General features: G+C 54.4%; 6 protein-coding genes across 6 annotated transcripts; all 6 read right to left on the bottom strand.

Annotated features, from left to right (window-relative positions):
• Positions 1-1,032: 1,032 nt before the first annotated feature.
• On the bottom strand, positions 1,033-2,619 carry LBRM_34_2600 (conserved hypothetical protein; the record flags this gene model as incomplete). Its single annotated transcript, XM_001568317.2, has 1 exon — positions 1,033-2,619. One exon carries the CDS (start codon positions 2,617-2,619, stop codon positions 1,033-1,035), a length of 1,587 nt encoding a protein of 528 aa, XP_001568367.1.
• Positions 2,620-4,043: 1,424 nt separating this feature from the next.
• On the bottom strand, positions 4,044-4,952 carry LBRM_34_2610 (QA-SNARE protein putative; the record flags this gene model as incomplete). The annotated part of the gene is made up of 1 exon (XM_001568318.2): positions 4,044-4,952. The coding sequence occupies one exon, from the start codon at positions 4,950-4,952 to the stop codon at positions 4,044-4,046; it is 909 nt and encodes a 302-aa protein (XP_001568368.1).
• A 2,222-nt stretch (positions 4,953-7,174) lies between these two features.
• Positions 7,175-9,403, bottom strand: LBRM_34_2620 (hypothetical protein; the record flags this gene model as incomplete). The annotated part of the gene is made up of 1 exon (XM_001568319.1): positions 7,175-9,403. One exon carries the CDS (start codon positions 9,401-9,403, stop codon positions 7,175-7,177), a length of 2,229 nt encoding a protein of 742 aa, XP_001568369.1.
• A 2,543-nt stretch (positions 9,404-11,946) lies between these two features.
• LBRM_34_2630 (putative acyl-CoA dehydrogenase) lies at positions 11,947-13,212 on the bottom strand (the record flags this gene model as incomplete). Its single annotated transcript, XM_001568320.1, has 1 exon — positions 11,947-13,212. One exon carries the CDS (start codon positions 13,210-13,212, stop codon positions 11,947-11,949), a length of 1,266 nt encoding a protein of 421 aa, XP_001568370.1.
• A 4,994-nt stretch (positions 13,213-18,206) lies between these two features.
• Positions 18,207-19,637, bottom strand: LBRM_34_2640 (galactokinase-like protein; the record flags this gene model as incomplete). The annotated part of the gene is made up of 1 exon (XM_001568321.1): positions 18,207-19,637. One exon carries the CDS (start codon positions 19,635-19,637, stop codon positions 18,207-18,209), a length of 1,431 nt encoding a protein of 476 aa, XP_001568371.1.
• Positions 19,638-20,713: 1,076 nt separating this feature from the next.
• On the bottom strand, positions 20,714-22,480 carry LBRM_34_2650 (conserved hypothetical protein; the record flags this gene model as incomplete). The annotated part of the gene is made up of 1 exon (XM_003723184.1): positions 20,714-22,480. The coding sequence occupies one exon, from the start codon at positions 22,478-22,480 to the stop codon at positions 20,714-20,716; it is 1,767 nt and encodes a 588-aa protein (XP_003723232.1).
• Positions 22,481-24,188: the final 1,708 nt, after the last annotated feature.

The raw sequence follows: 24,188 nt of genomic DNA on the forward strand, positions 1-24,188 counted from the left end.
GCTCGTGCGCATTATAGAGGTGCACAAAAGGGGGAGGAGAGGAGCGTAATCGCAGAGTACAATGCCATGAAAGACTGCGCGTTCCCTCGTCTCTCTCTCTAAAGCACCGGTAAACGATAAGGGAGCCCTTGTGAAATAGCAGTACTAAGCTCAACAGCCTGATCATGTAAACTGACCTCACTGCGGTAGAGAGGGACAACTGAATGGAAAAGCTGCGCCAGCAGACAGGAAAAACTTACTCTCCAGTCGCTCGCTCTCGCTGTTGCAGTAGCTCCCACTCAAATAAATACAAGCGAAAGTGCCTCCTAGACGTACATTGGGTGCCTTATGAGTGCTTCTAGGGATGCACAAGGCCTGGTATTAGGTGTGTGTGCACGTGTGGGTAGGGGAGGGTGGGAGGCGGAGCAAGTGCAGAATAGGTCACGGGGTGTGCACTTGCCATTCAGAGAGAAAGAGAGAGAGAGAGCGATGGAAAAGGCTATGCGAGTAGGGACACGCGCCTGCGCTCTTCACTGCCCTTTTCCCTTTATGTTTGCATACGGGGATGACCTGCAACATTGACAGCAGGTGAAGAGAAGAGCCCTGGGTAGGGTGTCAACGCTGCAGTATTGGGCATCGCGCACCTACACCCAGGTGCTACAAAGTATCGTTGGGGAAGATCATACCTGGAAAGACTCAATTTGGCCGAGCACCTGGTGTTTGTTATTCGCCTCTTTCTCGTAGACTCAGCGCTGAGTCTTGATCTTAGGCGCACCGCCGTGTCTAGGCGTAGAACGTTTCAATATATAGGTGGGAGAAGAACGAAACAGACATGCATGCAGTACTGTTCGACGCCACCTGCTGAGCCCCATCATTCATTAAGGTGTGTTCCGTGGCTGCGGCACGTTCAACTCTCATGCGCTTCTCCATCAACTGTTTTTCCTCGTCTTTAATTTCCTTTGTCTCGCCACTCGACAAGACGAGGCACTTCCCTTCTCGCTTCCAGTTCCACGCTTTATTCACCCCGGTCGTCACTCTCACCCCGCCACCAGTTCACGCCTCCATCAGCAGAAAACCGAACGGAATGCATTGGATGGGAGCGTGTGCCAAGTGGCGAAGCTTGCCGAGCTTGTAGTAGAGCAACCCCTTCAGAACCATTGGTGCGTCACTGTGGTTCACAAAGTAGAGCGAGAACACTCGAGAGCCGGCCGCGACGGTCGCCGGTGCGTGGGTTGTCGTCGAAGAGTGGCTCTTTGTCCTCTTGTCGGACGACGTCGTTGTTGCTGCACGTTTTCCTACGCTGGGCTCTGCAAGGACTCCCTCACCGAGCACCTCGGCAACACCGCTGCCAATGAAGTCGCTAAAGTGATCACTGTAGTCGCGCTCGCGCAGCATGCGCAGGACGTCGCTGCTGTGCAGGTAGCCCACCTCTTCGACCAGCTGCATCAGCTCCATGTCCAGACGCACAAAGTATGAATTCACCACGAGCACCTCAGCTCGCTCCGCACCTGTCCCGTCGGGCGACAGAGGCTCAAGCGAGAACCGGACGCGAAACTGACGGTGGGCAGCGGCAAAGTATCCCATGCCAGCGTGCTCCTTGCTCGTATACTCCACGTCGTACGGTTCTAAAGAGACGGAGAGCTTCACATTCGAGTCCTGACAAGTCAGCGTTTTCGGGAACCTCTCCCGCACGAGTTGCATCAGCGCCGCTCGCTGATGCGCGCACGCAGCCAGTTCGGCGACTGTGACTGTGGGAAAACCAGCCAAAAACTGTGCTGCCATCGGGAAGGCCTCACGGTGGCGCAGGACAAACACTTCTTGCTGCTGGCCGATTGCGCCGGCGGAGTAAACAATATCTGGGTCGTTCTCCTCCACTGCCTCCGCCAAACCGCCGTCAGCAGTGGCAGGTGCGAAAGACTCGGCGGCATCTCCAGGCGTTTTCTCTGCGGAAGAGTGTGCCAACACTGCGGTTGTGGTGGCTGCCTTTGAAGGGCGGTCACTCCCTGCAATGGCACCTGGCGCTGTCAGCTGAGCTACTGGCGTCGTGGAGGAGGTGGTGCCGCCGCCGCCGCTGCTGCTAGGGGACGCGTTCTTCTCAAAAATGTTGTCTGGAATGAAGTCATGTTCTGTTGGCCCTCTCGAGATGCTCAGTGAGGTGGCCAGCAGTTGCCGAGTCTTGCGGCTAAGGACGCGCACAAGCCGCTCCTGAAGCCACAGAAGGTTGCGGTACCGCACAATCTGCATGGCTACCGGGTTCATGTCCCCTGCCGCTGGTGCTGCTTCGTGCACCGCGTTGTGCAAGTCGGCATAACACATCGCAAAGAGTGTGGTGGTGTCAATGGGGTAACATTCGGAGCTCGGGCGCTGGAGGTGCTCGTCGACGAGATCTCGGCTCGCCGTTTGGCACGGAGGTGACCTTGACGATTTCGACGCACCGGCTTGGATTGGGCCCACAGTCGAAGTCGACTTCAGCATTCGTGAAGATGACAGTGGGCTTGGTGCCACTGCGCTCAGGCCATTGCCTGTTGTGTGAAGAGGGAAAGAGAGAAGAAAACGAATGTCTTGCACGTAGTGCGGGCGGATCTGGCACGCCACGTGCAGCTGCTTCAGTACCCTTCGGTACACCGGCGCCACTTTCATCGCTGAAACAGGGACGTAATGAGTTTTCGTGATTGTGTGGATGAGCGAGTATATGGGCAACGTCGGGGTGCAGCACGGGAACGGTGTCGCAGGTCGGTTCCAGAAGGAGAGGCCGCTGCCTGCTTCCCCGCGGTGAGAGACATCCACCGTGAAGGATGCGTATTTTACTCGTCAAGGGAATGTGAGTAAGCAAACGCATGTAAAAGGTCAAAAAAGGAGCGTAGCCGGGAAAAAGAGAACGGGGGTGGAGGTGGCGTGACGGTTGGGGGAGGGGGGAGGGTGAGGTTGCGAGCTGGCAAAGAGTGATAGTGGTCCGCAAAAAAAAAAAAGCAACGGCGAGGCAACATTCGAGATGTCCGTGTGTGTGTGTCTGCGGTAGACACCGATACCCACACAACCACACACACACACACACACACACACACACACACAGGCACAGGCACCCTACATGCACGTTCGCCTGCATCACATCGACAATGCGACTAGTTGTTTCACATGAAGGAGTGCACGGAAGGTGTGACTAGACAACCTATCTGCCGCCACAGCGCCACTCAGCAGCTGCGAAGCACTTTACATCGCCTTTTTTTACTGATGTTCTTCATGGTGGTTAGCGCAACTTTGATGCCACGTGCAAGGAGAGGGGTCAAGAAGACACCGGAGAGAAACAGTAGGAAGAGGGAGAGGAAGGAGGTGCGGTGCCTACGCACGCAAGTCCTATCGGCACTAACAACAGTGAAACAAAGGAACACAAGAGAAGCAACACACCACTTCGCGAAGACTCTGGCAAGGAGGTGAGGAGTACACCCCACGGGGCGAGAAGAAAGAGCAAGAGAGTCACAACAACAGCGGATGACGAACGATGACCGAGCGCACGTCTGCTAGGCTTTGTATAGGTTGTTCCCTGTTGCTTCATCCTCAGACCAACCCCATGGACAGAGGGGAAAGGGAAAAAGCGCAATACAAGCAAAAAGGAGAGCACATGACTACATGTACACAATGACGCCCCCCTCCCCCAAAAGGATAGTTGTCCTGCTCGGTCCACTGCACTATCCATTGCGGTTGTCCTTCTCTGTAATGCTGATTCCCAAACGAGCAGCGCACGCCTTGTGCGGGGAAATGTAGAGGGCCCTTCTGCGCTAACGGATTTCGACACCAGCGCTCTTGCCAGCAGGAGGATCAACCAACAGACACACGCACACAGGGAAGAGCGTCACATGTGACTAGGGAAAAAAGCGCAATGAAGGTCAAGTGGAAAAAAAAAAGAGAACACGTGAGCGACAAACAGGCAGATCCTTATTCAGGTTCCCCTAAAAATGTTGGGAAATTGTGTCATTGCTACCGCTGCATTGGACGTGGCGCGCTCTCGCCACCATAAAAAGGACTAAGGAAGTAGGTCCTTTCAGTGCGCGCCACTGAGTCTCACCTCAGGTGATAGCCTTGACGAAGAGGGCTATCATAAGGCCAACAATGAGTACAACCATAAAAAGAACGCACAGCTTGAATGTACCGGCGGACTGGTACTCCGCGGCCCTCTGCAGCTCTGTGCGCGCCTTCTGCACGCGTGTGTGCGTGATGGTCATGTTGTAATCAATGCGGTCCAGCAAAGCGCCTTGCTCAATAACAAGGGTGTTCATGTCCTTGAACATCTCGTGCAGTGACCTGATAGAGCTGTAGATGCGTTCGAATTCCTTCACTCGCTCATTGGCCATCTGCTGATTCAGCATGATCGTCTCGACCTGCTCCTGCGTCATGCCCTTCTGGAAGTACTGATCCATAAGTGCGTCATTCTCCAGCTGCTGCTCCACCGCCTTTTGCCGATCGCCGCCAGCCCACCGCTGCGAGACGAGCTGTTGCTTCTTCACATCCATCATGTAACGGCGTTGGCTCTCACGGTATAGCTTGCTGATGTTATTGATCTCGTTCACCAGGCACATCTTGACATTGCGTAAAATGCTTAGCTCAGCATCTGTGCCCCCGTCAGGGAGATCACGTATGTAGGAGCTTTCCAAGTCCTTCACACCTTTTTCACTTTGCTTGAAGAGGCGATCAATCGTGTTCTGAGCATCCTCGATCTCAGCTTCCTCTCGACTTTCGTCGCGCGTGGAACTGAACTCGACTTTGAGATGGTCTTTGCGCAGCTTCTCGAGCCCCTTCATTTGTTCCTTGATTTGATCTTCGATAGACCGCACATCGGCCATTTTTTTCACCCAGAGCGGCGTCACATAGACCCGGTTCGCGTTCTCCTCTTCGGCGAGCAGCTGCTCTGTCTCAGGGCGCCGTGGACGGATAGCGCGGTACTGCATGAACTCGCCCGTGCGGTCGCGAGTCGCCATTTTTCGCTTCTCAAGCCACTGGGCTTTTTGTCTGCTCTACTCTGTGAACGTTGTAGGAATAATAATAATAAAAAAAAAGGTGAGTGGATAAGGACAGTGCGACACAAGTGAGCGGGCAAAGGAGCCGCACAAGTGGCATGTGGGTGCAAAGGTCCCTTCACAGTTCCGTGAAGTGTCCTTCATTTCGTTTCGCGGCAAGCGCACAAAACGGCTCGTCAGGCAGCCTTCTCACAACCACTGGGATCTGCAGAGAAAGGGTGATGAGGAGGAGCGAAGATGACCTTAATGGCGTTGTCCTCGTGGTTTACTTTTTTTTCGCATCACGTTTGCCAACACGAAGATGCGCGCGTGTGCGTGTGTGTGTGTGTGTGTGCCTGTATTGGTGGGGGTGGGGTAGAGATGATGTGCCAAGAACGACAGAAAAAAAAGTTGCAACATATTTGCGAAGAAACGATTCACAGCACACTACTCGTCGTTTGGTGTGTCTCGTTTGAGAGTCGAAGTCATGTCCTATCGTAATCAAAACATGAAAGGGAAAGGTGAGGCGTATTATGCCCCCCCCCCTCGGAGTTGTTACGTGTCGCTGGTGTAGTGGCTTGCTTTACAGGTCTCTGCGGTCCTAGTTTGTCCAACAGTCAAGCACATTCATTTTCTGCGTCTTCTCCGCTTCAGAGTTGGCTTGCTGCATTCTCTCGTTCTTTGACTATGTCACCTGTGGCGGGTGAACCTTCCCGCTATCACGAGGACGTCACAGTCATCAATGACCCAGCTGCAAAAGGTGCGAAATCTCCACAAGGGGAAAAAGAAGCTGCAGGATGCGGATGCGAGCGCTAAAGGCAAGTCCACACGCACTGAGAGATCGACACAGTTGGCAACGAAAACTAAAGGAAAAGTTGGCAATGAGTGCCACGGAGAGCGTAACAAACGTTCCCCTCCCACAATACGAGCAAAAAAAGGGGGGGCGCCGCAGCTGAAACGCAGGAAGATATTCTGTTTAAGGAAGACCATGTGGCGCTCGCCGCACCCCCTCCAACTTCCACCAAGCACAAACGCAGACACAGGCGCATGACACAGCCTACATCTATACAGTAAATAGAGGCATGGCCACTTACGTGGTGCACAAAGCACACCCAGTTCTCGTAAGAGGACAAGTAAAGTGCCACTGCCACACGTGCATCGTCTCCAGCTGCAGAACCAAAGGGAGGTTGGCGAGTTTCCATTATTGCATTTTGCTTCCTGGGTTGGAGATGGTGGGGCAACGGCAGCGAACAGCGTATCGTCATAAACCGTAGCGACAGCTGGAGAAGCGGGAGAGGGAGGAGCTCCTACGTACAGCTGTTGGCGGTCACTATGCTATGGATCCAAAAAGTGCAAAGCTCACTGGTATGCGAGAGGGAAACGACAGAAAAAAGGTCCAGGGGGATGTTGTGGGCGTCACACAGAGCACTTCGGAGACAAACTGTGACGAGTCCACCACATGGGGAAGCATGCGAAAGAATACATCAACGCGCAAGCAAATAAAACGACAAGAAGCGCATCTAAGAAATAATCGAGGAGAGACTCGAAAATGACAAGAAAAGCGGTCAAAAGGTCTCTCCTCCTCTTCACCAAGAGGGTGCTACACACACACACCGAGTTGGCGAAGTACAGAGCTGCACATAGAGAAACAGAGATCCACGTAAAGGTAGGCGGTAAAGAGATAATGGCAGCAGTCCACCTACCCGGGAAGCCATCACTGGCTGTGACACGCTGAGCCGTGAAGCGGCGCATTACATTTGGACGTCAGGATATGTTTTGCACATACCGCGGGTTCTACTTCCATAATGAAGGATAACGAAGGGGAGTACAACACGCACGCACGCAATAACAACAGAGGTCCCCCAAAGTACCCTGAATTACCGCACTCAGTGGTCAACAGAAGTAACATCAGCTGCTGGAGCAGACAACAAGTTGACTGTCGTCTAAATGGCTTGCAGCGTGTACTCCACGACAACCCTCCGTGTTAGCTAAGTTTGTCTTTCACACTCTCTTTCGAGTCCTCTGCAGCACCGTGCCCACCACAATATCGTTGCGCACCTTGGCACGAATTCTCGAGAGCATGAAAATACAAAGCCCAACACCACAGTATCCGAGGATGCTTTTCTTTCCGTTCTGCACACATTTCCGCTTAATCACTTTTACGATAGTGAACGCACCTTTAGAGGGTTTTCTTGCGATAGTGACTATTGCTCAACCAGCGCAAGTGGCTCCCGTGCTGATGACGGTGTAGACTCCGGCGGTGTAGGCGGCAACTGCTGCTCCTTGGGCAGCAGGATCTTCTGAATATTTGGTGGCAGCGCGGCTCGCTTCAGTACACCCCACACTTCTCTCGTCTTCTGTAGCTGTTGCCATTTGATGTTCGGCGCGTTTTCCGCGGAGCGTGCCGTTGCCTGCGCAATTGCGGGGGGCAGAATCGCGAGAAGGTAAAGGTAAGACTCGTACGTGGTGAGGCTGTGGGGGTGTCCAGGTGGGATGAAGAGTCCCTCCGCCCCAAGCTGCGTCAGACAAACGTCGTAGACGGTCTTGGTCGGAACGAAGAGTGTCTTGCTGCTGGGGTCCCGCTGTCGTGCAACCGGTGTGGCACCCTTCACAGCACAAAGCCGCACCGTCTCCTGGACATAAGCCGCGCGCACGAGATTGAGCCGCCAGTGGTGCTCATGAAGACGAAGAACGGACTCTGTGCTGCCGTACTTGCGCAAGAAACCGAGAAGACGGTTGCACTGCTTCGTTCGATGAGCGGGAGGTACGTTGCCTCCGGGGGTGAGATTGATCTCAACACCGGAGTCGTCCATGATTTGGAGCGTCTCGAAGTCCTTGTGCATCTCCTGCGTCAGCTCCCTCTGCTTCGCAGCATCGCGGTCGACGTCCGAGTCGGTGAAGAAGACCCCGGTTAAAGTCAGCTCCGCTTCCAGCTGCGCCTTGGTCCTCGTCGCGATCTTCTTCGGCTTCACTTTAGCTACCGTTATCGTTGTATCTATGGTCGGTGTCGAGGTAGCAGCGGCGGAAGCGGTGGTGTTCTCCAGTGTCTCACTACAGCGAGGGCAGTCACAGTCCATGAAGTACTTCTGTTGGAGGATGTTGCGGCGTCGGTCACGAGAAAGGAGTAAGAAGGCGAGGGAGTCGGCGTGTTTGTAGAGATATGTGATCTCCTCACCGCGGCAAATTCCCTCCAACAGTGCGCAGCGACAGCTTCCAGCATACGGTGCAGTGAATAAGTCGTAGTGGACGGCCGCAGTTGGGCAGCAGCTGTGCCGCAACGTGCCTAGCTCTCCGTAGAGTGCTAGCAGAGGTCCAGCAGGTAGCGAGCGGGCGTGAAGCTCCTGTCCGTGTGTGTGGCCGATTGAGAGGTACTGTGCGTAGGTTGCGTCACCGAGGCTATCAAAGTCGGACGAGCAGGAAAAGTTGGGATTATGTGTGCACGACACCAGCCGCGCATCGTCTTTCACGGCCAGCACGATATTCCTTGGATCGCGGGGGATTACCTTCGGATACTCACGGAGCATGATCTGGCTGACGGCGGTATCACGACGCGCGTAACCGGTCTTGTAGAGTCCGACAGCCCTGCTGGTTGAATCAGCACGTGTGCAGCTGGCCAAAACACTCACGGCTGAATGCTGCGGCGTGTGCCGCGTCGTCTGTGGCACGTCCTGCAGCCGGAGAGCGAATTTGTTTGGCAAACAACGCACCGGTCCGCGGGATGAGAGAGGTCCCTGAGCCTCCAACGCAGCCGCCTCAAGGGAGCTGCGACGCTTTATTACGAGTGACAGCGTTGCTGCAAGGGAGGTGGTAGCAGGAGTGGTCTCAGAGAAAACACTTCTCTTCGCCTCACTGACTGCCAATGGATCGGGTGTCTTTTCCGGCCTCTCGTGTGGGCTGCTTGTTGGCATTCGATTCGGTCTCGAATGAGTGGCGGCGGTTGGACGCTTGGCTTGCACGGGCACAGGTGACATCTTCGGCGGGGATGCAGAGAAGACAACATGCATGGGCAGAGTGCCATTGGTTGTGCTCCCCATGGGGCTACTGATGCGTCGTGAGGACGCGTTTGATACGCTTCTCGAGCCGTCCTTCCACTCGTCCTCCTCCGCTTCGGCGTCGTTCTCATCCTCGACATCAGCGGTGCTGTAGTCTATTTCGTTGATGGAGGTTTCCGGACCGCTCAGTGCGGCCCACAGAGGGATGCGCAGAACCTTCGCGCTGCCACTGCGTTGCTTTCGAAGACTTGTCAGAGGAGCGGTCAAGTGTCGAATGGGGACATCGCTGGTAAGATGCAACTTCACGTCTACCTCTGTGGGAATAGAAAGTTTGAGGCGAAGCTGGTTGATGGCGCCCACAGCAGTCGTGGAGGGTCCACAGAGAGTCGAAAGGCGGTGCTTGCGGCCGGCGCTATCCGTGATGTAGAATAAGAGAATCATTATGACAAACGAGGAGTCGACAGTTAGCTGCACGTCCTCTAGTGAAACCAAAAGACAAGAGAGAATAATATAACCAGCAGTACTGGATGATGGCACAGACAGAGAAGCGAAAGAGTACGGAGTACAGACGAAAGGAATAGAAGAAGGGAGAGTCCTCGAACTCCACTCTCTCCTTTACAACAAGAGAGCTCAGCACGATGGCTCTCCTACTGCCCTTCAACGTAGAATGAGTCCAAGAAGAAATGCAAACAAAAGTAGCGCTCCATGAAGAAGAGGAAAGGGTAAGCGAGAATGGCAGCAACAGAGAGAGACACACACACACACAGAGACAGACAAAGAAAACGAGATAAAACTAAAGCTTTCAGCAGCTCTAATCCGGGAGTCGTAATTTACTTTGTCGCTCGGTGTGCTGAGTGTCAAACTCAGCACCCTGTCCAACACGTCTGCCGACCCACAACTGCTTGCTTGTCGGTGATGATGGCAATTCGTTGCAACATCGGGTTGGATTAGACGAAGGCAAAGCAAATATGAGGGAAGAGAGAATAAGAAAGTTGATAGGGGGAGAGAAGGGTTCTCGAAGAAGTGAGTGAAGCGTGTCGAACAAAGGAGGAACGACATGGCTGAGGAAGATAGGGCACACTATAGGCAGAAAAAAAAGTCACCATTTACATGGTGCCTCCGCAGAACGTTTGCGTTAGATGAGTCTGCGGGGGGTTCACAACCACATCCAGAACGCGGTGCACGCGACCTGCAGCGCTATCAAGACGCCCTTGTCCCGTCAGATTTCGCCATGGAGTCGGTGCACTAAAACGTGGGTCGTTTCTGCTTCCTATTTTTTCCTTTTGCGCCGGCTCAGGCTTACAACGTACACGAGTATATCACGCTGTGCTACTCTGTACTCTTCTCTTTTTTCGTTTTGTATCATTCGCTCATGATGCCAGCTGCAGATCGCCCACCGCTCCTGTGCGCGTCGCATTAGGAGAGAAACGGTCACACGTACACAGAGCCGCCCACGAAAAGAGGAGGTGCGAAGGTGGAAAGGAGCCAGAGAAGTGGGGGAAAAAAGGCGTAAAGGGAGATCAGCGAACGTAAGTTGCCTGCACCAGTGAGCAAAGATGAAGCAAAGCGCCGACTGCATGGTGGAGGCAACGATATAAAACATCCTCGCGCTCAAGAAACACTGACGGCGACGAGGGACGAGAGGCTGCGGCGCCGGGGCTCGATTGAGCGAAAGAAGAAAAAAAATGTCGTTCAACAGCGACAATCAAAGGAGACACAAAAGAAAAGAGCAAAGCAGCGTTTTGGGGGGACAGTTTCAGCGGTGCAGAGAAAAAGGCATCAACAGAAGGCGGCAACCAGCTCCGCTGAGGATCGTGGAGGCTGAACCATGATGGCGACACTAAATCCATCACCTTCTGCGAATCACTCAAAATTTGTTTTTATTTTCTTCTGCCTTTTACTGGTTTCCATCACGTCTTTTTGAGGTGACTTCTGCATTTTTATGCTTCTTTTTTTTTTTCTTCGTTCGACCGCTCCATAGACATAAGCCTGCCAACATACATTGAGGGACTGAGTATAGGTCGTGGTGGAAAGACGCGTGCCTCGCAACGATTCTTTCGCTGTTAGACACAACCCTTGAAAGGAGGGAGTAGCGGAGTCGACGCAGGAAAGCGTGCATACCTACGCGCACATAGACAAAAAAAAAACACCAAAGGCACAAACAAAAAAAGAAGAACGTCGACGACCACATCTGGAAAAAAAAGTGAGGAAGCGCATGCGCGGATGCGAAGCGGATGGGGGGGGGGTCCAAGAGACGTGCAACGCTGCGGCCTCCCTTCCTTACCACGTATCGATTTCCATACAACACACGAGCTCAAGCTCCGCTCTGCTCCCTCCCCCCTCAGCCGCTCACAGAGACCCATCGCGTCGTGCACAGCGGTGGTGGACACGAGCGATACAGCAACGCACCGACTCCGCCATCGCCCCACAGGCCCCAGCCTTAAGGTCCACCCAGGTCCTCGCCTCGCATGTCGCCACGTGGGGCACCCGCCTCGGCGGGGCGCGCCGGCGCCGCACGCCAGTGGTCAGCGAGGACCGGGCAAGGCACCTTCGAGGAATCCTGACACGTCGCCCGTCGTATGCATCGGCACAAGCGTGCTCGCTGTCAAATGCCGCGCCGACGCAACGCCATCCAGGGCCTGGCCGCCGACATCCGTAGCGCTCGATCTCCCTGGCCTTCCCTGCAGCGGAGGTACATGGCCCCGGCACGGGCAGCGAGAGAGAGAGAGAGCGCGAGAGCAGGGGCTGCCTGGCCTTTCCCAGAGCGCGGGAGTACTGGGCCCCGATGCCACGCACCGAGGTGTGCCGCGGCATTAGGGAGAACGTCCTCTGGAAAGGAAACCAAAAGGCAAAACAGGTTGCTGTCAATGGAGAGGAGGTGGTGCGAGTTGAGCGTACAGTACAGTGCCCTTCTCCGTTCACCACCGAGCAGACATAGGCCTACACTGTTCAGTTGGCAGACTGCGGACGGTGAGAGTGTATCCTCAGTGTGACACCCCAGAGGGGGATGAGGAGTTGTCGTACTGCGCTTTGATCATTTTGGCAATCGTCTGCAGCTGAATGATGGAGGTGCCCTCGTAGATGGCACCGATCTTGGCGTCACGGTAGAAGCGCTCCAGACCAAAGTCCTTCATGAAACCGATGCCACCCGCCCATTCCACCGCGCGGCTGGCCGTCTTCTCCGCCACCACGGAGGCGAAGTACTTAGCCATCGCCGCGTCCTGGATGAATGTTTCATTATTCTGCTTCTTGCGGCAAGCATTGTAGACCATGAGCCGAGCAGCATGTAACTCCATTGCGCACTCGGCGTACTGCATCTGCATACCTTGAAAATCGCCGATGGCCTTCCCAAACTGCTTGCGCTGGAAGAGGTAAGGCATAACGATGTCCAGCGAACCTTGTGCAATTCCTAGCATCTGCGCGCCAATGCCGATACGTCCCTCATTGAGGATGTTGATAGCAATCTTGTAACCCTTACCGACCTCTCCAACGACATTCTCCTCGGGCACCTCGACGTTTTCAAATCGAAGCTCGGCTGTCGAGCTAGCACGAATACCTAGCTTGTCCTCCGTCCGCACCACCGAGACTCCTGGTGTTTCAGACGAATCCACTACGAAGCACGTGATTCCCTTGTATCCCTTCGACGAGTCAACCGTTGCCATGACAAGGTAGATACCTGCCCACCCGCCGTTCGTGATGAACAGTTTCGAGCCGTTGATGATCCATTTTGAACCCTTCTTCGTTGCCCTCGTTTTCAGTGCAAAGGCATCGCTGCCGCTGCTCGCCTCGGTGAGGCAGAAGCACCCTACCGTGTCTGTGGCGAGCTTCGGCAGGTACTTCCTGCGCTGCGCATCGCTCGCGAAGTTGAAGAAGATGTTGTTCACCAGTGTGTTCTGCACGTCCACCGTGACCGACAGGGCAGGGTCGTGTCGCGCCAGCTCCTCGATGGCAAGAATGCTGCAGAAGAAGCTCATACCGCCACCGTCAAGGTCAGCGGGGGTCTCAATGCCCATGAGACCAGCGGCAAAGGCCTCCTTAAGCACGGCAGGGTCCATCTGGCCCTCCTCGTCCATCTTGCGAGACTTCGGGACCACGTGCGTCAGGCTAAAAGAACGTACCGTCTCCACGAGCATCTTCTCATCATCGGTGAGGTGGGTAACCGGGTTCGGCGGTGCAGCGCAGGCGGCAGTCGCGCTAGAGAGTGCTACGGCAGTGCGCCGCGCCAACGACTTGCACGCAAGGCGAAACATTCGACGATTGACCTGTGGATGCGCGCGCGTGTGTGTAGGCGTACAGGGAGGAAGGTACGGACAAAGAGGGCAGGCAGGGATGCAGAGAGAGAGAGAAAAAAATGATCGATGGCACGTACAATAACAACGTAAGCGCTTCACGCTTGACGGGGATGAATGTAAGGGTTCGTTCACTGGTTGCCTTCACAACGTGCCTCGGGCGATTGTTGTCCGTGTGTGTGTGTGTGCGTCTGCAAAGAACAAAGAAGGAGAGGGGACGATGCCCAACAACTGTCATGTAGGACGTGACGAGGAAAAGAAAAGGTGAGGGAATGGGGAGGCAACGCATGAAAAAAAAAAAAGTTGAGCAGCAAGAGGAAAGGAAAATTCAGTTGAGGGTGCGTTTTTTTTTCTTCAGAGAATGTGGTAGCAATGTGTGAACCCAAATGATACACACACACACACATACGCAGGGTGTGTCATACAAGGACACTATAGGACGCAAAGCGCATCTTTTTTTCCCTTTGACTTACACGCGCTCATTTCCCTCTTGTATATTTGCAGAGTTTTCGTGTGCCACTGCTTCTTCGTGCTCTCGTCCATCATCGAGAACCACAATGATGGAGGTCGAGGGAAACGCAAGTCGAATGTATGTAGTAGATCTACCTGGTTCCAGGCGAATGGGGGAGGGAGGGGGGGGGGGGTAGGGGCTGAGAGAACAGAGGGGTCGTCTTTGTTTCACGGCGCAGTTTTGCTTCGGTGCATGCAGGTGTTTACTTGTACCGCGAGTGCTTCTCCTTGGTGCAGGGGGTGGGTGGGTCATCAACGCAGTGTCCACAGCGAGAGAGAGAGAGGCTGCTGCCACAGCAGAGGGTGCAGCAAGGGGGAAAAAGAAATAACGAAAGGAGACCAAGAGGGAACGGGATAGGAAAGGGGGGGTGGCAGGGGGACGGGGCGGACGCGAGCAAAAAAGTGTGCGCTAACACTAACATCAACAGCGTTGAGGAGTGGAACAACTCCGTTGGCGAGGCGCGGAGAAAAGCAGGGGAGGGAGGCAAGCATGAAGCCATACAAGAGAACGCAAAAGAGCAGCGGTATTGAATGGAGGCAGCGCAGTGCTACATCACGGTTTGCGCGCTTCTCGCTGTACCGTTCTCGACACCCTCCTCCACCACTCTCTTCCCCTCCTTTCACAGCCGTATGATGCGCACCACGCCCATCAGTGCAGAACTGCACTCGGCAAAGACAACTGCTACGTAGGGAGCGACACGCAACGCCAAACACGAACAACAACAAAATGCGGGCCCAAGCTTCTCCAGCCGTTCCACTCCAACGTCTTGTCCCAGCAGAGAGGACGACGACGGAGTGCTCGGTTGTTCGCGAGTACTGTGGCGCAGTTCCTGTCGCAAACTGCTTCGCCTCTTCTACTTCAGATGGCTCCTCGACTGCGACTAGAAGGTAAGAGTAGTCGGTAGGCTTGTATCGATCAAGGACTGCGGTGGGTCTGTACAGCGCTTGCTTTCAGTCCTATATGGGCCAAGCTTCCTGCCGCAGCGCACGTCCGCGTGCAATGTAATGGCTAGCTCGGCCGAGATCGTGGCGTCATTCGCCGTGAGTGGGATGCTGCTTCATGACAAGTACCTCGGGAAGGACCGCGTAGGCCAGGCGAGGAGGCTGCCGTACAGCACTGCGGTAATAATCTTAACAGCAGTGTTCGTGATAGTGCCTACGAGATTGAGCGCGCTGCCTGAGGTCCTCCTCATGGATGTAGGTGGGGGGAGGGGAGAGGCGGAGACGTGAGATATGTACACAGAGAGCATCAGAAGGTAGTCTTCAAGCACGAATCCTGTCACTTAGAAGTGTGATTCTTCGAAACACAGTCAACACCAGGCCCCACACGTCGCCCCCCACTAAGCCTAACAATCAGCACATAATACATACATCGTCGACGCACTGGCATGAGTAGCAAAACACACCTGACTCACAGACATCGCAAGGGGCGCGACCGTCAAGACCTAGCTGACGACGGAGACTTTGACGCTCGTGCAATAGGCGATAAAATGCAACAGCATGAGAAGGTCGTTGATGGTCAGCTAGAGCTCCGCAGAACACACGATGTATGTCAGCAGAAGAGAGCGCCCTGCGACCATACCACGGAGCGACAGGAAGAACATCTACCTGCTGGTCCTGTCCCTCCTCCCACGCAGTCCACTTTTCTCCGCACGCGCCTCCCGCGCCTCTAGTCCCGGACGCGACAGCGGCGAAAACAGCGCCAGAGGTAGTGTGACGCCAGCGGCGGCGATGGCCAAGACGAGAGAGCAACATCGTAGGAAGGCCGGCCACGGCACCTTCCACCTTAAATGCCCCAATGCGAGTCCCAGGTCACGCTGCTGCCACGGTGGGGCCCGTCTCTCCCGGCATCGTGCTAAGATCCCAGGAAAAGACGAACGAGTGAGGCCGCCCTCAGGGTGGGGGAGGTGTGAGTGAGAGAAGAACAGCAGAAAAGACTCCGCTAGCTAGCAGAGCAGAGTGATTATGCGCATGATGTTCTGTTTTCTAAGTAGGTTTCCCTTCGCCCCTTCCCCCTTCCCCAAAAAGGACGCTTGTCGGCAACCAACAGCTCGCCTGCGTGTATGGCTGTAAAAAGACGATATGCTTGTCAACCTCACTTGGTGATCCGGAAACGAATTCAGATGGCTCTTTACTAGCACACAGTCCTTCCGTTAGACCTCAGCAAGATATAACAACAACGCACGCCAGAAGACATACACACAAAAAGAAAGTGATTCAATGAGGTTGGGACGAGAAAAGATGAATGCGGCAGTAAGACAAGTGGATCTCGCTACAGCAAAAATGCAAATGGTCTGTATTTCGTCGTTAAGTTCTGTGTGTGCGGCTGCATAAAGGTAAGAGAATTCATCAGGTTGCTTTAGGTGACCCGATGGGTAATGGCTGCAGACTGCTCTGATCGGCCGCCACTCATGCGAGAGCGAGCGAGGGAACCAAGGCCACCAATCACGAGCATGACAGCGGTGGCAGAAATGCAGTATTCAAGCAAATATAAAGTACCACGTGCGGGCTACGAATGGTGAGAGGGACAGGGAGAGGAAAAAGAGTACCAAGACGCATCTCCTTCGGACTAGCAACTTCCCATAGGGATGTACTGGTCGCAGCCTTTCTTTAGCCACGCTGCTACTCGGGCGTTTCATGCCACATCACTGCCCAGGTCTACTGCGCGAAACACAACGTACAGCAGCTTACCTAATGAAGAGCATCCTCCTTCCGGGGTGCATCCTTGCATGATTTGGTTTCACCGCCAAGTCACTGTTTCCCATGTAATAAAGAGTAACACTGACGAACGTATTCGGCACGAAGGGTGCACACACACATTCGAGCGAATTGCCACCATTTTACCCATCACAATACACACAATACGAGATGCGTAACGCGCACGAGAAAACCTAATCAATCGAAAGAGAAAAAAAAGCTGGAAGAATCCGCTACATCGAGACTGTTCAAGAGTTCCGCCATAACAGCTGCGTAAAGGACAAGTGGGGGCATAGCATGAGGCGCTGTGGCGGCGACAAGGAAAGGCAAAGAGAGCCATGAAAGAAGCAACATCTGCGGAAGAAAAAAAAGGAAAATCGAAAAACGAGCTAAAGGGCTTTACAGTGGGATGGCGCGGGAGACTTCCGTCTCTCTTGACGGTACAGTCTCGGCAAAAGAATAAATATCGGGTGAGGAGTGAGGGACATGGATGTCGGTGGTACGCACACACAGCCCACCCAACGGTGCGGCAGGCCACCACCACCACGAGAAAAAGAGAACATTTCGCGCAGATGTACATGTGCCCACGCACAAACGACGTGCTTTTCTTCTCCACTGCTTGCCTTCACTTCAACCGAGTCGCCCACTTTTTACCCAAGAGAAGTGCTTGGAAACAAGGCAGCGAGAGGGGGCGGGGGGATCATCTCACACATCATCACCGGAAACTCTGTCGTCTGTCTTCTGAGACCGTTGTGTTTCGCTAAGAGGATCTGTAAGAACAGGAACGAGAACGCGCAGGTCAGACATACCGGCACACAGAGGAAATGGTCAACTGGCGAGGGAGATGAGCAAGGGAATGCGGTTGAACATCAGAATAAGCGCAACAACAACAAAAAGAAACACACCGAAAATAATGAATCGTTTTTTTTTTCTCTCCCCTTTTTCGTTTCTGACGGTTCTTCATCGGTACGTTTTGTTCAGAGCATAAAAATGCGATGGATGCTTGGCGCGGCATCACGCACCCCACACAGCGCTGTCGTTGGGTTCAAGGAAGTGCGAGAGTAACAGATAACAGATCAAGTGGCTGCTGTGCCGTAGCGAGGGCCCACACTAGCCCGCACATACAAAGTGCTTCCTTAACTGCATCTGCCTTCACGCCTCGAAGCGGGGCGCGAAGCCCGAGGTCGCTACAACAGGTGTTGTGAAACCAGTAAGGCGATTGCCGTTGCCCGTCTTTCAGGGAGACGCAGTAAGAGTAATAACACTGCGTCAAGGCGACGAGGAGGGAGAACAGAGCACTGGGCAAGAGCTAGCACGAGGGGGGACAAAGCACACACAAGGAAACAAGCGAAGAAACAAATGAGCGTTTTTTTTTCCTTTTCGCCTTTCAGGAATGAGAAAAAAAAAACAAAAGTGAAAAGAGCAACACAGAGAAACACATAAGAACGCACGTGACAGAGCGCAAGCAGCGAACGGCGCTTCGGCATTTGCCTCGTTTCCCGCCAGACGCGTCGTGTGTATGCGGGCGCCTTCACCTTCGGTCACGCCTCTTGAATCGTTTTCACTGCAATCAGTGCTAGCGATGTGCGAGCAGTCTGAAAAAGAAAAAATAAAAGGAGTAGAAGATGACGATCATAGAGCCCTTTGCTGCGGTGACCAATCATGCGCAGATGCACAGACGGGCATCTCATGAGCAAGAGGAGGGGGAGGGGAGAAGAGAGAGCTCACCACAATACGATAAGAGTGCTTCAGAGTTTGCTACCAGCGGCGTTCTGATTTTTTCCCTCTAGGGAAACGACGAAGCCGCCGCTGCCGGCGCGCTTCATCCTGTAGCAGGTGTTCTCGACATTGAAACGAGCCTTGAACTTTTCTCGAACGTGTGCCAAGACTCTGTCCTCAGTACCACTGCGGAGAAGCAGAATAATGCAGCCCCCAAAGCCACCACCCATCATACGACCACCCGCGACGTCCTTGTCCTCGTTGATGAGCTCCTGGAGGTAGTCAAGCTCGGGAGTGGTGACCTTCAGTAAGTCTCGCATCCCTGCGTGCCCGGCGTTCAAAATGGCGCCGGCTTTTTTGACGCGCTCCTCACGTGACAGCGATAACGTTGCGTCATTCACCTTTCGAAACTCCAACGTGCGCAGCTGCTCCATGATTTGGTAAGTGCCGCGCTCGAACTCTCCGGGCGTCATGAGGGGCTTAAACTCCGACATGAACTTCTCGACGTCACCATCGAAGCCGTACTGATCGGGGTTGCGCACCATCATGGAGAAAGAGTACGGCTTGCCGCGGTAGCGGTGCTCGCCAATCTTCTTCTGCGAGTTCTCGAGATCGTTGCGGACTGCGTTGTACATCTGCGCGGTGCCACCGAGTAGGTCATGCTTGACCATCGAGTCAATCAGCATCCATGAGTACTCCCCGTCGCCCAGCAGAGGCGTCATGTCGATCGTCTCGAAGGTGAGGTCTTTGCAATCCAGGAACATGAACTTGTCCGCCTCGGCTAGGGCAGAAATGAACTGATCCATGATGCCGACGTTTACACCGCAGTATTCCGTCTCGATGAGGCGCGCCTCCTTGGCCAGCTCCACCAGCTCTTGCTTGGGCATGGTCGGCAAAATAGAATAGCGGCGGCCGTTCGAGGTGGGGCAGCCTTGGTAGTTCTTCGTGACGACAGAGTTAATAGCGTGAATCAGTGCGACGCCGAAGGCAGCTGACGCACTCATGCCAGCTCCCATGGCAAGGGTACCGTGCACTACCATGCATACTCCGCTGAGGGACGGGTCATTGATGGCGACGCCGAGGCGGTTGAGGCGCAGCGTCACGGCACCACGCACAAAAGTTGTCCACGCCTTGTTGTGCTTGCCTCCACCAAGGCGATCCATATTAAAGTGCTCCTTCGTGTACGTCGCGTAGAAGCGCAGCTTCGGCTTCGGGTGCTTCTCGAAGTGCTTCACGCGCCCGACAAGGATGTGCGTGCCTTCCAGGACCGCCGCCGGGCACGTCCATCCCTCCATGTAGTCGACATGCTCACCAATCAGGTTCACGCGGCCAGGGGAGAAGGTGAAGAGTAGCCACTCTACATCCGCGTCATTCTCAACCTTGAACTCCTCTCGGAAGATCGGTGCCAACGTTTGGAGAGTGCTGTCAAGACGCTCGTCCGAGTAACTCTCGGCAGGCATGGTCGCTTGACACCAGAAGGGAGCGTTAAGGTGTAATGGATCGGGTGCGTGGACGCTAGTGGACCGCGGAGTACAGTAGTAATTGGGAGAAGGCGGAGCTAGAGGGAAAAAAAAAACGAATGAAGCGAAAGCGAGACGAGCGTTTTGGGTGCTAAACACGAAAAAGAGGTGAAAGAGAAGGAGAAAGATGCGGATGGTCTTGCGAGAAATACGATAACGAAGTAGCGTGTGTGTGTGGGTATGGGCGTGTGTGCGTGTGTGCGTGAGGAACTGATTGGGATGTGTTCTACAGCACACAACAGGAGCAAAAAAAAAAAGACGACAGAACCGAAAAATGAAGGTGAGCGGGTAGAGAGCTGAAGCACCATGAAGAGTGGGAGGATGTGCAATAACAACGTGGCTACACGCGATGAAGCGAGAAGCACTCCTCTTCGCTCTTCATTCTATTTGGCAAAGTATGTGTATGGGAGTCTCTGCATGTCCTCATTTTCTTGTTGCTTCGCATCACTGTCAGCACTTCAGAAGAAGAGGCAATACACCAACTCATGGACACCACAGCTTTCACCCATATCGTGCTTCAGAGACTCAAAGGGATTTCAAAGCGGACCTAAACCTCCCCCAAGGGTCACCAGTCACAATACGTTGTGCCACGCAACAGAAATCCCTTTAAGAGCCACGCCCCTCCCCCCGCATGGATCAAACACGCGGCACTGCCAACACAGTACGCGAATAAGAAAAAAATGTTGTGAGCGCGCAGCAGCACCTGCATCTGATGTGTGCCTTGGTTTTAGCTTCAGCGGTGTGCTGTAGCCACGCATCAGCCTACGCTGTTCGTCATGGTAGGATGAAAGAGATGTGACCTGCGGCGAAAAAGAAAAAAGCGATCGCCATGTAGTCGGCGAATCCTCAGCGGTCGCTGCCTTTCTCTGCGTGTTACGCACCATCTATGGTGTGAGCTTCGGTTGAAGCGTAATATCCTTTCTTATGCGGATACGCGTCGAAACCTTCTCTGGATGAGCATCTATGCGACGCACGCCAAGCACAGGGAGAGCAGGCTATCCAGAGGTATGCGATAATCACTGGACCCTAGTGGCCGCAAAACTAGCGGCGAAATCTACGCCAATGCCCATCTTGACTCGGCCGAGTCCCTCCTTCAAGGCATCTATCAGCTGAGCGGCTCGCATCAGCTCGTTTGACTTGACTTGGTTCTCTTCCCTGCACTCCTGAAGCAGCTGCTGGGTATGATAGAGTTGCGTCACGAGCTGATTCGGCGGTGCACAAGGCAGGCCACCACACGTCAGGCACACTCCTGGCAGCTCTCTGACCGCATCTCCCGACGGGAACGCACAGCTTTTGGTGTCGCGCAGAGAGGCAGTCTCCATTACCTCGAGGCGCTGACGCAGTCGTCGCACCTCGTCGGTTGCCTCTGCCAGCTGCCGTTGCAAGGATACGTTCCACTCCCGAAGATGCACCGCCTTGTCTTCGAGGTGCGCTGCGCGCTGGGCGTGAAGCTGCTCCTCGTCGCTTCGCGCCAAGGCCAGCTGGCGCGAGTCATGGGTGTGGCAAAGGATCTCTTGCGAGAGCTGAGCTATACGCACATCACGCTCTTGCAGCGCTCGACTATAGACGGCGCGCACCTCTTCCTCGCGTTTGTGCAGCGCGTTCTCCATACGATTAACGGCATATTCGTTGTCTTTCAGAAACTGCTCAATGCGAGCACTCTGCTCTCGACGCAGCTGCTCCAGCTGCTTCTTGAGCTCCGCATTCTCCTCCAGAAGTTCCTCGCGCTGTTTCAAGTGCCTCACTTCCTCCTCGGAGAGGTTAACCTGTACTGCATTCAGCTGCTCCTGTGGCTCTGGCAGTGCGGGTTTCGGTGCACAAGTAGAGACAGCGGTGGCGGTGGTCTGCTTTTCTCCGTTGTTTGTACCTGGTTCCTTGCCCAACACCCTTGAACGGAGATGACAGTGCTGCTCTGACTTCATGGGACGCTCGCGCCCCTCCTGCAGTTGGCGCTGAAGCTCGTGCGCTGCACGTCGAGCTTCCACTGCAGAGCAGGATTTACCCGGCCTCCAGCGAGAGGCTAAGTTGAGCAACGCGCTTGCTCTTTGTTGCGGTTGACGTGCACTGCCTTTGACAGCAGGACCGGTGCACTCCTTGCCTTGGTGGGCACACTCGATGGCTGTGGTCTCTGCCGTCATCAGCGGCTGCTGAGGCACCGAATGGTCATGGATTTCTTCACCCTTAAGGGATGCGCACAGTGCCTCTACAGGGGTGCAACAGCCGTGCTGCTGATGAGAACTGTGTGCCCCGCTCGCGTGCTCTGGGCAATCTGGCTGCTCCTTCCAGATGCCTGCCATCTTACACAGAGCACGCCGCGCTGTCGCTTCCTTTGAAAAGACTGCAACGGTGCTAGTGGGGCACATGGAGGTAGCAGAGGAACCTCGATTGCCGGGGTCAACCGTACAAGGTACCTGCAGCGGGTTTGTAGCGACAGCGTGACCATTGCCATTGCTGCTGCAAACTCTATCGTGGGGAGCAAAGCTGTCCACGGACACCAGTGGACTGTTTCGCACTGCATCCACAAACTGCACATACGGTGTCGGGCCGAATATCTGCTCGTACAGAGAGTGCCACCGGTGAAGAAACGTGCGATTGTCTATGCTGCACAGGGCACGGCAGAGCACGCCGTAGGCCTCTCGATATGATAAACTGGAAGAGTCTGCGGTGACCACGTAGTAGTGCTTGAGTTCATCGTGGTGCGGCTCATCGGGGTGCACGTCATCGATGATAAAGTAGTAGATACACCCACAAGACTCCGCGGTGACGAGTTTGCCCAGCTCCATGGGATGCACTGCACCTGCTCCAAGACACAGCGTCACACAACACAGAGGGCGGCGGAAATTAGCTGTGAAAAAACGATGCAGTCTTTGAAATAGTGGTCACTGAAAGGATTGACGACCCCCTCTGCCATACTACAGCGGCACTTTGCATGCATGTGAAGGCTGCGCAGTAGAACAGAACGAGAACACTCAGCAATGTGGCTGGGATATACACACACACACACACACACACAGATAAATCTATGGAGTGCGGAAGGACAGCCACTTGATGTTGCTGGGGAAAAGATGAAGGGGAAGGGGTGAGTGCACTGGAGTTTTTCTTCTACAGTAGCAATACGTATGAACGGGCCGCACGTCGGATGCGCTAGCGTCACGTGCCTCAGCCCTCGCAAGAAAAGGAGAAAGAAGAGGCGTCTGCCGCAGGCTCAACTACAAAGCAGCGCCGTAGGAGAGTACACAGACGGTAGCGCGGCTGCGTTTTGACGACGATGGCGAGCACGGCGGGATTAGTAGCACGACGACGCTGTACCAGCGATTTCTTTTTTTTTTTGCATGAAAGAACTTAGTAGGGTTCCCTGTGATTGCGGAACAGCGTAAGTGAAGACCCCCAGCACCAACAAACAAGGAGGACATGGCACTGCATCAACCAGAGTGAACCCGCTCACCCCCTCGGCCCCTCCCCTCTTCCTTGCTTCACTGTACTCCCCTTAACCCGACACACGGCGAGAGAAAAAAAGCGACAGATAATCGGGAGAGGAAAGACACGGCGTAACGGAAGGGCCCTTCCTCCGAACGGGAGAGTTATGTTACGTGTTTGGCTCCGGGAAGCGGGAGACGTGCGAAGGAGCCCCGGAAAGCGCTAGTTTCCCTTCCGGCGGGGTGGGGGGGGGGGGGGGCCCCACCTTCGCATTTGGGCCTCCGTCTCGTTTCTCCTCCAGCGCCGGAAGCTCCTTCGTCATTTCCAGCTTCTGTGGAGCAGGGTTGTCGAAAAGGGAATTCTTGGTTCCGGCAGTGGCGTATTTGGCAAGCCGCACGCCCAACTGGGAACCGCCGTTGCGCTCGTATTAGGCCTCACAACTTCCAAGGAAAGCCCACGGCGCTGGTTGCATGGCTGTGTCCACAATGTCGGGGAAGTACGGAATTGTGTAGGCCTTCAAAATAAACGCAAGCGGCTTGTCTGGCTCGTACTTGCCTTTCTGTGACAACTTACAAGCACCATTGTTGGGTCGGCGGAATTACATATCGGCTCGTGGGGCAACGTACTGCCCCGGAAAAAAATAGGGGTTTTCAGGTGCCTCTGGGCAGCGCATGATGTTCCCCTTTGAATGCTTTGTAGGGATGACGTGCCGCGGCCTTCCCACCGGTTTGCCCCAGGGGCTTTCCCATCCCCTTTTTGAAAAAACGAAAAATGGTTACGGCTTGACAACCCGCTCTTACGCCTTCGGTTCAAGATTCCTTGAAACCAAAGGAAGGTGTTCGAAGAAAAAAAACCTTCCTGGTTATCCCCGGCAAAAAACTGCTTTCCCCAAAGGGGGATTTTTCGGGAAGAACCCCCCCCGGGGGCCAATGGGTCCGCGTCCCTCTGGGTTAATCCGGCCCCCCCCCCTCTTGTAAACCCCTAAAAACGGTGCTTTTTTTAGTTCCCCCTTGGGGTTTTTTTTGGTGGTTTCTTTTTGTTTTTTTGGGTTTTTTTTTTTTTTTCTTTTTTCCC

Source organism: Leishmania braziliensis, chromosome 35 (genome assembly GCF_000002845.2).
Source record: "Leishmania braziliensis MHOM/BR/75/M2904 complete genome, chromosome 35".
In the NCBI taxonomy this organism is placed as follows: Eukaryota; Euglenozoa; class Kinetoplastea; order Trypanosomatida; family Trypanosomatidae; genus Leishmania; species Leishmania braziliensis.